The sequence below is a fragment of the Papaver somniferum genome, chromosome 3 (assembly GCF_003573695.1).
Source record: "Papaver somniferum cultivar HN1 chromosome 3, ASM357369v1, whole genome shotgun sequence".
NCBI lineage: Eukaryota > Viridiplantae > Streptophyta > Magnoliopsida > Ranunculales > Papaveraceae > Papaver > Papaver somniferum.
The window spans coordinates 141,372,858-141,384,507 of record NC_039360.1 but is presented as its reverse complement, the minus strand read 5'-3'; the positions used below and the strand labels follow the sequence as shown (position 1 = coordinate 141,384,507).

The 11,650-nt window shown below is 37.8% G+C and overlaps 1 protein-coding gene across 2 annotated transcripts; it reads right to left on the bottom strand.

Annotated features, from left to right (window-relative positions):
- Positions 1-2,543: 2,543 nt before the first annotated feature.
- Positions 2,544-5,109, bottom strand: LOC113357554. Of its 2 annotated transcripts, none has more exons than XR_003363688.1 (3): positions 4,499-5,109; positions 4,260-4,380; positions 2,544-3,114 (listed from the first exon to the last, which is right to left on the bottom strand). XR_003363688.1 is itself a non-coding variant. In XM_026600994.1 (3 exons), the coding sequence occupies exons 1-3, from the start codon at positions 4,843-4,845 to the stop codon at positions 2,843-2,845; spliced, it is 636 nt and encodes a 211-aa protein (XP_026456779.1). In that variant the 5' UTR covers positions 4,846-5,109; the 3' UTR covers positions 2,544-2,842. The 2 variants fall into 2 exon arrangements, 1 of the variants encoding a protein (XP_026456779.1); XM_026600994.1 differs by having other exon boundaries at positions 4,603-5,109.
- Positions 5,110-11,650: the final 6,541 nt, after the last annotated feature.

The window sequence follows — 11,650 nt, the reverse complement described above, 5'->3', positions numbered from 1 at the left end:
CTCTCTATTTCTCTGTCTCTCTCCTATTCTCTTCTCAATGTTTCTTCCCTCTTCACTTGGGAGAGAGGGGTATATGGGTATATATAGGGTGGTTACATGAGGTCCACTTCTGAGGACCGTTATAACCTTATCCTCTTGTGTCTTGTGCCGCTTACGCAGAGGTCTTCGTGTTCTTGATCTTCTCTGTGTTCCGTTTGAATATTCAGTGTTATCTGCGCTTCCTCCACAGGCTGACTGACACGTATGCTGTTTGAGGGTATTTAATGTGGGTAGTTGAGATGTCTGTCCGCGGTAGACAGCTGACCTTTGCCCTTGTATTGTCTGCGTCAGTCTGACTATCCTCAACCGTAGATCTTAAATCTTTCTGGGGATAGGATAAAGTGAATCTGGGTTATCCTTCAGTGCTTCGCAGTGTTCTAGTGCTTCCGTCTTCCTCGATCCTCTATCGTTGGATCTGGTGGGTGGCGACGCTATCTTGATAAGGCGCGTCTCTTGGCTGTTCCCGTGTGATATCTTTGCTGTCCACGTGTGATATCATATCTTGATGTTCTCAGCCGCATGTCCTCCACATGTGTCTTTGTGGACACGTGGCGGAAGATGAAATGTGTACCTACAGCAAGATATCGAGTGGACTTTTGATAGCCATGAAGGCCACGTGAATTTTGAGGCTGTAATGGTTGAGGTGGCAGACTCCTTAACTGTGAATCATTACCGCGATTCACTTTACCACTGCGTGTCGTCATCGTCTTTTCTCCGAGAAATAATTACAAAAAAAGATCAGTCACGCTGTGATAGGTCACCGTCGAGATAATTATTGTAAGGGTACGCTTTATGACCCTCAGATGATGCATCATTTATTTGTTTTTGAAGCAGATGATATGTTATAGATGACGTCTCGATAAAAAATCTACAAAATAAATCTTTATACGATTTTCTCAAACAAAAAAATCTTTCTATGAAATTTGAATCTTGTTTTTCTACGTTTGCTTATATTATTTTAAAGAAAATCCAATTATAAAACAAATAAAGATTTTTTTTTTGCAAGTTTAATGCTTTTTAACATGAAAGTTGATCGTAATAACTTTAATAGATTTAATGTTACTTGAAACAGATACTGAACAATTATTACTAAAACCAATCAGTACTATCTCTAGCTACGGCTAGTAAATCAAGGCAACCCAAAATTCTTGTTATTAACCGGATTTTAAAGATTCAGGAACAACTGGTAACTAAATTAACTTAATTAAGAATATGGCCAACTGATTCATAAGGGACCGCTTAATGAGATATAATTCCTCAAGTGCCAGATAACCTTTTTTATACGGCTTTTTTATATACATTTTCCAAACACCGATAAATAAAAAGACGACTTACTTTTTCCAAACACAAAATAATAAATGATAAGAATAAGAAATGAGAGTCTATTTCTTAGTATCACCATGGTCAGATAAATCAACATAGCATTTCAATACAACGAAAAAACAACCAAAACTACACATGAGTAAAACCGCATGCAGAACCTTGGAAAACAAACTCTACCGAATCAAAGTTAAGATAGTATACAGTGGTGAGAACCTGTAAACTGAAGTTTCAGAAGTTGTGGAGTTGATTTCAATGATTCTAAAACTTCACTGAAGGAGAAATTTTAACTTGTGCCATAACCTTGGGAAAATAGAAATAGAAATTTTAACATCTATCAACGATTCCACAATGGGGATTAGAGTTAGTTGTAGTGTGGTTCGCTGAAACTGTGAGGGAATTTTTGGGAATGTTGTTGTCTAAAAGGAGCGAACGATATAGAGGAACAAGTGGAGACAACTTACAGTTGTATGATTTCTCCTAGTTATTAATAAATTTTCAGTTTATTAAAAAAAAAATAGAGGAACAAGTGGAGCCTGAGCGTATAGTTTGCATGGGTAGGGAAAGACATATGTAAACAGGTCAGAGTGATACCCTGTCTGCATGTCTTCGGCCTGCCAAATGTAGAAAATATGCCGCTTTCGATTACATTCCCACACGTGGAAGGTCCATGGTATGTCCGGGTAACACAACAGTGGACCTGGAAACTTTTTAAGGCGGATCCGGGTCCTAACGGTCCTGGATCTGGACTCTGGTCACTTTTTCTTTTTTTTTTTTCCTCTTCATAAGTTCATTACATAACTTTTATATTAATGTTCCACACGAAGCTTAAAAAAATGAAAGGAACAAGTTCATTACCCACAATTATATATATAAGGTAGATACCTGGTAATGGAAACAGAGAGCAACGTGATTAGAAGATGGAAGTTTTAGCCATCACCTCTGCTCGCCGTAATCACCTCCAAGGTCTTGTTGGACAATATCTTCATTTGACAAAAATGAATCGCTACGCGGCCTATGCTTATTCATAAATTATAGTACATGATATTTGAGGTTCTTTACGTAGCAACATCAGCAAGATAGAACTATGAGTAAGCATCCACGTACTTTTCAATCAAAAAAGAAATTATCCACGTGAATAAGCATATCCACAATCTTTACGTAGCAACATCAGCAAGATAGAATTACGAGTAAGAATCCTAGCATCACATACTTTTTCAATCGAAAAGGAAATAATCCACGTGAATGGGGGATAAAACAGTTACCATTGGTCATACGCGTTCTAAGATCACAAAAAACAGAACAAAAAGGAGAACAACGTCTTGAAACATAAGCATTCAAAGGACTAACCCAAAAACCAAGAAAGAACAAGGCACACCCAAAGAAAAAGGCGAACACTGATAAACTGAGGAAGAACCAGCGGCGCTAAATTCCCAGTCAGATATATTTTGAACTTCTTAATAGATTTGGTAGACCTGGTTTTTCACTTTTGATCCTCCTGCGATAATAGACGACAAAGCATTTTTTGTGTCTTGGAAGATTGTTGCTGTGTAAACGGAACTTGAGGCATATTGGGCGGTTGCAGCTGCTGTGCCATCTGAGGTTTTGGCTGTAGCTGTGAGGTCTGAGGTTTCGGCTGCAGCTGTGAGGTCAGAAGTATGGGCTGCTGCTGCAGCTGCTGCTCCTGCTGCTTCCCCATCCGATCCTCAAATGACGTAAACCGGCGTTTCAGGGTTTTTAGCTCTTCTTTGAAGCCTTGGCAAAAAAACAAAAAAGAAGAAAGAAACGACAAAGCATCAGACAATATAAGCTGTTAACTGCATAGTATACAAACTAACCTTTGGTAACATAACACGGAGCAAGAACATTTACTCAGTGGTGGCAAATTCATAAGGTAACACTTTGGGCATGACGGAGGTTATGCAGTTCTTGACATTTTAATTGATTTTGTGCCATTTCATAAGTGAATTCGTGTGTTTTCCGGATCTGTTGAATTGAATTAAAGATGCGAAAGGATGAATCAGAAAAACTGATTTAATGACTGTTGATGTGTCGGTTTGAGATTCGGAGAACTAAACGGAGAACAAAAGAAATAGAGGCTGTTGTTGGGTCCGTGAAATCGAGACGAAGAATAGGCAGAGAAAGATGAATCTGTTGGAGACGATGATGGTCTGCAGCTGAAATTGAATCGTGGAAGATGAGCGTGTGGTTGTTGATGTGATTCAGTGAAGATGGGTAATGGATCAGAGGGTTTGAGGTTCAGATTGATAATTGAGAGATGGGTGTAGCTCAAGAACCTAGTTCACTATTGTTTCTATGAAGATGGAGATTAAAATGGGTTTTGTTGCCGGAAATCAAGACAGAGAAGATAGGTGGTGTTGGTAACAAGATCAATGAAGCTGCTGAGTGTTGAATTGAAAATGGGTTTTACTGTTGGCGTGGAGTTATCAGCTGAGGTTTGAAACAGATGGAATTAGAGATTGAATTTGAGATACTTCTGACATCAAACAAGGAAAAGGGTTTGGTGGTACTACAATTTACAGATTGAGAGCAAATATGGAATTGAGATGGATGGAATCGCTGCTCCTGGTAGGAGGATTGATGGGTTTGTATTGTGACTTGGGTATGATTCAGAAGTGAAGTTGCTGATGTTTCATGATGAAGCTGAAGGAGGCCGGTAGAGGAGAAAAAACGTTATGAAGGTCAACCGTAAAAGTGAAACCTAGTAAGTAACGGTTGGAGTACATATTTGCCCCCACAAGGCCTGTAAATCACAAAAAACTAAAACCTATTTTGATAAAATTCCAAAATCGACCCACTTGTCCCTCTTTCCGTCCGTCCCCCGATTTATCATGTAATAAACTCCAAAGAAAAGTACATTGAGAGAAAAGGAGGCAAACCTGAAATCATAACCGATGCTGACGATCGAGCGTCCTCGAGCGACTTGTGGGGGTCTTTAATTAAGGCGACAAGTAGCTTTTGAGCCTTTTCTATTCCGTCACGAAGCTCAGATACCTCACTCTGCAAAGTATAAACTCGGTTCAGTGAGTGTCGACAACCATACATAGAAGATACATAACAAACTAATCCTGAATAAGCAAAGATATATATTTAGAAAACAAAAAGATTTGCAGATTACCTGCCAGATTCAAAATCCATTTGAAAGAATCGTCAATTAATATTCCAAAAGATTGAAAGGAGGTGTATCGTAGTAGGGCGTTTTTACTTTGTGCTCATACTTACTAGTTTCTTTTTGTTGGTCACCAATTCACCTACCACAGTGTCACCAAAATCTGAGAACGTTAGAGTCGGGAATTCAAATACCTCCAATACTCCGGGTCCGGGATGACTTTCACATGAAATCTGTTCAAATACCTCCAATAATCCGTGTCCGGGCTGACTTTCACGTGAAACATGAAATCCAGCAGTGGACAACCTCCCAGGTACAAATTTTTGAACTTCCTCTAATTCCTTCTCACTCATCATGTCAAGCGCTGGTCTTATTAAAGATAATGGAGTGGTCTCGACGTCTTCGTTTAAGTGACTCAACCTCAGATCTGTGACGGGTGCCTTTCTTTTGTCTCTGCTACTACACACTTGGCTCAAAAGAAATGTTATCCATATTCTGTTTCTATTGTACAATTACTTCCTACACTCTTGAGTTCTTCTGCGAAGAGTCCGGACTACGATCTTCTAAGCTTAAAAGTCTAATATTATCTACTCTACGCTCATTCGGTTGTTGAAATTATTATCCAGGTTTCTCTCCCACCTACTTTATATAGCTCAAGAAGCCTAATTTTCACTCCCATTATTTATCTATAAAAATATACCTCCTTTATCAGCAGAGTCGAGTAAAAAAAATAAAAAATCACTCAGGAGTTAATACAAAAATGATCTGTACCGAGGGATTACTCCTGTTGGAGGCCAGAGCGCCCAAATCCGCTAACTATTTACAACACCTTTATATCTACCATGCCACTAGGAAAAACAGGGTCCACTTTAAAATTTAGCTATTAGTATTTGAATATTTTGGGTCAACATCATCTGATGGTGTTTTTTGAATGGACGGCCACGAAAGTATGGAAATGGGTAGTGACTAGGGTCGTCTAAATATTACCGGGTCCCTCGGTGGGTGTATCATAGATTCATAGGAGTTGCCCAAACGAGTGGCTTTCTTTTTTAGTCATGCCAGTCGTGCTGAAGAAAGTTTGTTATAGCAACTGATCATGGCTAACATCTTAAAATAAAAGACGCGGGTTATTGGGCTAACATCTTAAAATAAAAGACGCGGGTTATCAGGCCGACCGAGAGAAGCCAAGGAGGACGTGACTTTGTGTTTATATGAAGCGTGACATTTTTTTCCATTTAGATACAAAAGATTGGATTTGGTTTAATGATGAAAGGAAGACCCTGTCCTTCAAATAAAAATTTTCCTTTTTTCCTTTTCGTAAAATAAACCCAAGAAAAGGGACAGTAAGGTATTAGAAATTTTCATAAATAAACCATGTTAATGCTGCTTCTAACCATGTTATTTCTGGTGTTAAAGCTGCGAAAAAAATCCTCCTTCAATTACTCATGAATCTTTTATTTGCATATGATATTGTCATCTTTACCAAAGCTGATATGCACAATATAACATGTATTCTTGATAATCTTAAACATTCTGGTAAGTAGTTGGTATGTTGTTGAATTTTAGTAAGTCTGTGGGATAGGAAGCATTTTCGTATTCATGCAGCTAGAAACGGAACATGTTCTTAATATGACTATATTCAGACTTTTAGAGGAACTTTTGGTGAGAAAGATGGTAGTCATAAAGACATCTACTTTATTTGACCGGATAAACTACAACGAGATAAACCGGTACGGAAACCGTTTCGTTGACAAATTAGCGTCATCATTCAACTGTAATCTTTATCTCTCTCAGCCTTATCTTATTCCTTATCAAAAACAGTAACCTAGAAGCTAGGTTAGATAAATATTCATTTAGGGTTATCTATCTAGGAACATCAATTGAATGACGTTCAGGGATAAAATTGAGTCAGAGAAAAAAACGTGGTTTAGTGAGTGGGTCCGCATTGAGTAAATAATAAAACGCGGTTTACTGAGTGGGTCCATTGAAAAATTGAAGTGTTCTGTATAAGTGTATAAATCTGTATAAATAGGATTTCTATTCCAAAATAGGGTCTTAAAATGAATTGCTGGCTAACTACAAAGTTTTTCTTTTATCTATGCTGCGAAAATGCTATATAGCCCCCGGATTTATACCCCAACATTTTACACCGCTTACGTGTCAAAATTGGATTGGCTCATTCCTTAAAACAGGCCTCCATATTTCTCCTGGGTAATTTCTTAGGATATATTTAATCAATTAGGAATCATCATTATATTCTCACATGGGTTGGCATACATCCGTTGTAGATAGAATCATACTAGCTAAGCTGTTTGAACTACATTACGCTTCAATGATTATAGTCTTTGTGATTAATTGACATGGTTGCTTTCTGATATTCAAAGAACAACAATGCTCTGTTATAAGATAATTAGTTTTTGCCTATTTAGTTGTTATGCAAGGTGCATATCAATGAAATCCTAATAATGCTGAATTAAGCTTGTTTTCTAGTCATGTATTTATTTAGGCAAACTTACAACAACTACAGTTCCAGGGATTTTAGAATGCCAAGTACCCCCGCATTCCTCCAACTAAATATTCCAGGGATTCGAGAAGTTGACCATTTATATTTTATTTTGAAAACTGTTTGAGTTTAGAATTGTTTATCATTAAGAGAGATCGTGGAAGGAATGACCCGGGATAATGGGTTTTAGGGGAAGGTGTACCGGTTAAGACGGTTACCCGTTTATTTCTTCTTTGGTTTTTCCTTTGTATATAAATTGGTTTTGTAACTTTCTTCAGTATTTTTTCTTTCAGAGTTTTTCCAATCCTCTTCTGCGCCTAACCTTATTTCGGAGTCATCTTTTCTTGTATTATGGCTATGGCACCTGTTCCAACTCTTCCTGAAAATATTTTTGAATTTTATAATCTTCCGACCTTTTATGGTATAGAGGTTCGCTGGCCTTCCCCATATAAGATTAACGTCTGCGATGTTAGAGATTTAAAGGAAGGAGAATTATTGATTCCAGAATCGCACTTGCAGTGTGGATTCATGATTCTCATTCCTTCGTTAGTTTATGAGTTTTTGTATCTTAAGAATCTTTCTCCCGCGGATATGGAGTCAAAATTTTTTAATTACATGTGTACCATAATTGGTCAGAATCATGCTCTTCCTGAAGATAGGAAGATAAATGTTGTGCAATTGTGTTCTTATTATGAAGTTCGAACCATCCCTGGTTCTTATCTAAAGAACATTTTTTGTATAAGTTCAGAATTATCCCTCGGCTTTGAACATGAAAATCATGTGATGTACAAAGAGTTGGATGGCACTAAGTTTAATGATAAGTGCCCCCTCATCTTTTCAGGTCCATGGGAGCAGGGTATTCGGACTGATATTGTGAGGCTGAAAGCCTCTTCTTTTCCTCGTGAGTTTTTTACTAATACTTTTTGTAGGCATATAAGAAATAAGGCGCATCCCATGTCTTCTGATTTATCCATTCTTTTTCATATATTGTAGATAAAAAAAACGTATGGAGCTAGGTTTTTCTTCCCGATCCAAAAGGAAAAGGGATAATGTATCTTCCTCTAAGGTTCCATTCCGATTGAATTCTCCGGGTTTCTGTGCGAATCAGTCTTCTCCTGGATGGCATATTGACTCAGATGGTGCAACAACCCTAAATTTTTTACTAGCTTCTTGCAACTCGACTGATCCCTCACCCTCCTCTAGTCTTTCCGAGGTGGAAATTCGGATGACATCCAAACTTGTCTCGGTAAGAATTTCTCCATTTTATGCAAAAAAGACTCTTGGTTCGTCTGTGTTTTCGTCATTATTAGCCATTTTAACTGATTATCTAAGCATTTTATCAGTTTACGAACGAATTTGTTAGAGGGGTTCATTTTTCAAGGCATCTCCAGCAGAAAGCCGAAGAAGCCCCTTCTGGGTCGATGTTAGCAGCTAAGCTTGAGATTGAAAGATCCAACAGCTTGAGTTTAACTCGTCAGGTTGCAGATCTTAGCGCCAAATGTAGGAAGCTTTAGCTAATGCAAACAATCTGGAGGACAAAATTGTCCAGCTCAATCAACAGCTTAAGAATGCTCATGAGCATCTTGCTTTGACCGAATATCTCCCTCATTCTTCTGAAATCGGCGCCAGCTCTCGTCGTGATGCTACCAGCCCCGTTGGCGTTGATTTAGGCAGAGGGAAGTCTATCCTAAGTGATAGTGATTCATATCATTCCTCGGAGGATTGTGATTGAAATTTTAGTTTTTTACCTTCGTGCCCTGTTTCTCTTTTTATTTTTTGTTTGGCTTATCTTTCCTATGGTTACGAGCAACATGTCGCCTTGGAAATGAGACCTTTAGTTGGTGCAATAGAGGTATCATCACTAACCTTTGTGAAGCCAAAGTTTTCGTAACCTATACCGGCACTTCTAGTCCATTTATAACTGATTTTATATGCGAATCATACACATCTTTGTACAAAAATTATTGGCTTTGTAACAGTTTCTCTTGATATTGAAGCTTTCTTCCTACTAGCTTCTGTAAATACAGATTCATTGTGGTTTTTGGGTTTGATCAGCTCCTGCAGGCCTTGATATTCTCCGACGTCTGTTTTAATGTTGTTCCTTTAGAGAGAAAGAGAACCAGGGCCTTGTCTGTTTTGCCTTTTCATTATCTAACGTGTAAATGTAAGAACGAAAATGAAGATAATCTAGACCAAAAGTGTATGTAAACACCGGTTTTATGATAAAATTCATGCTGACAATATCTAGCTTCTCACTTCCATGTTAATTTGCGGTAAATTGCCTCCTTCCACTACTTGACCTAGTCATAGTGAATAGGGTTCAATACTTCAATGTAAGCAGTAACTTTTTGAACTTATCGTTTTTCATCCTTTTCATAGCCCGACTAAGTTTCTCAATACCGAGGTCAAACTCTTCGTAATGTTTGACCTTACTTTATTTCCTATTTTTCTTGCAATTTGGGTGTTGATCTGGTGTATCTTTGTCACATTTTTATCTGCTACATAGGTTCTGGTGTAATCCCCATTCGGGTCTCACCATTTATCTTCCTGCCATCCTCTTAAAGTATTTTCAATAAAGCCATAAATTTAAGGGCAAAGTTGGATTTTAATAGGCACGCATTCTACAACCATGACCTGATTAACAAGCTTATTATAAGGAGGATGGATGTGGATAGGGTGTGCCGGTTTTGTGAAGAAGAAGATGAAACAAGTTCCCAATTGGAATTACGATAGTAATATTTCCGAAACTGTAAAAACTTCACGATTGGGGTGAAGACAGACTTGAGTCACTTACCGTATATGGAACAACTTACCGGTTGCAATATGGGATTCTAGAATCATCAATCACAAAAAGAGAAACTTGGAAAGTCTAATTCGAGATATTAAGATACAAGCTTATTTTGAGTGGAGGAAAACACTAAAATGTTGGGTATGACGGCTAACACGATGATAGCTTTGTGGGACTCGTATTTCTATTGGCCGCTTTGAGTTGAATCTGTAATGTTTGGTTCTTTATTACTCCTCCTTGGATTGTTTTTCTTTGTTATTTTCTTTGGTTAAGCGATTCCAAATTCGGTTGTATTTATTGGGTTGAGGTACTCCTTGGCTTTGTCACCCTGGTTAACCGATAGCATATACAAAAACTACTCAATAGTCATAAGAACAAGCACAACGCACTTTAGAAAAATATTATAAACAAATACTTCAAAGAAAGTATCAAGAGGACTAAACGAGTTCTCAATCCTAAAACAACATAAAACAAAGGCGCGCCACAATTGTGCCTCACAAAGAGCACCCTGCTTGTATTCGTACGATCCTCGCCCTCGACAGCATCAGGAGAAGTTGTATCACCCGAATGGGGCATCGGCGACCCAATCTCGGATCCACGGGAGCAACCTCGTACAACTCCTCATTATTTATTCAAGGACAACCAATTATGACGCGTAATGACCATGCCGAAAACGACATTACCAAGTACAGTAATGCTTTTCTGAGCCTCATTCTCCACACTACTCTGAGCCCATGCCTACGTGTTTCATGCGGGGAAGAAACACGAGGCTCGCTTAGCTGGACTGTATCATGTGATCTTACCTTCTTCTCTTTAATCTAAGTCCTTTTTGGAAATCTGAAAGTTTTTCTGTATTCCATACTCTTCATCTTTAATCCTTTTTCTTTTGTTGCCAAAAATTAAAATAAAGTTTGGACTTATAAAATCAACCTCTCAAAGTTACCAACTGCAAACTTGTAGACGGTTAGGGTGAAAGTTCCATGAAAAATATGCAGAAGCCCTATTCAGAATCAGGTCAAAAACCCACCCTTTATTTCATCTGGTAAGTAATGTAATGTTGTTACTGTTGGCAAACGGATTGCAAAAGCTTTGCAAGCGGATTGCAACAGAATAGTGAAGTAATGTAATAGGAGTGTAAACTTTATGTTTATTTAGGAGGTGACTAAAAGAGTGGATGTAGAACATCACCTTGTAATGGCTCTCTAATAGTGTTGGAAGAAAAGAAGTTAATGGAAACAAAGAGTGAGAAGAACTAAGTTCCCACTTCTCCATTGACAAAATCAGTCCCAAACACTTACTTTGAATCACCTAAAAAATCAGTCCCAAACATCTACTAGATTCTTAAATTAGTAAATACTAACCCAATCAACCTTGTATAACGTATAACTCCAACAAAGTCTGCTTACAGAGCAAAAAAAAATCTGAATCCAACTAGGGCTTTCAATAAACAGTGAACTAGGTCTTTTCTTTGATTTTAGTTAACTTATAAAGTTTTTGATTCATGGGAATAATAGGAAAGAAGAGAGACATGAAAGAAAAACTTGTTGTTGATAACCATGATCAACTATGATCCTGATTGGAATTTTTCACTTCAGGTATCACTCAATTACTACTAAAATATTAATTTTATCCTCTCGTACTAAAATATGAGTAACTAATAAAATCTTGAGAAGAAAAACGCGTTTTAGTGAGTGAATCGGGATTGAGTAACTAATAAAACGCATTTTACTGAGTGGGTCTTTGTTTAGTGACAAATTGATTGAAGTGTAGTGTGTATAAATAGGGCATGATGCTTCTCGTCGAACTATCAACTTTTTTGCAGCATCAACTGTTTCGGCTCTTAATTCTTACCCACTACAGTATTTAGTGA

Excerpts from the sequence above, each read along its gene's own strand:
- LOC113357554 (XM_026600994.1), bottom strand. The coding sequence starts at position 4,845 with ATGATGAGTGAGAAGGAATTAGAGGAAGTTCAAAAATTTGTACCTGGG. Across the intron at positions 4,381-4,602 it reads TGACCAACAAAAAGAAACTA|AGTGAGGTATCTGAGCTTCG; the intron begins GTAAGTATGAGC and ends TATACTTTGCAG. Across the intron at positions 3,115-4,259 it reads AGCATCGGTTATGATTTCAG|GCTTCAAAGAAGAGCTAAAA; the intron begins GTTTGCCTCCTT and ends TTTTTTGCCAAG.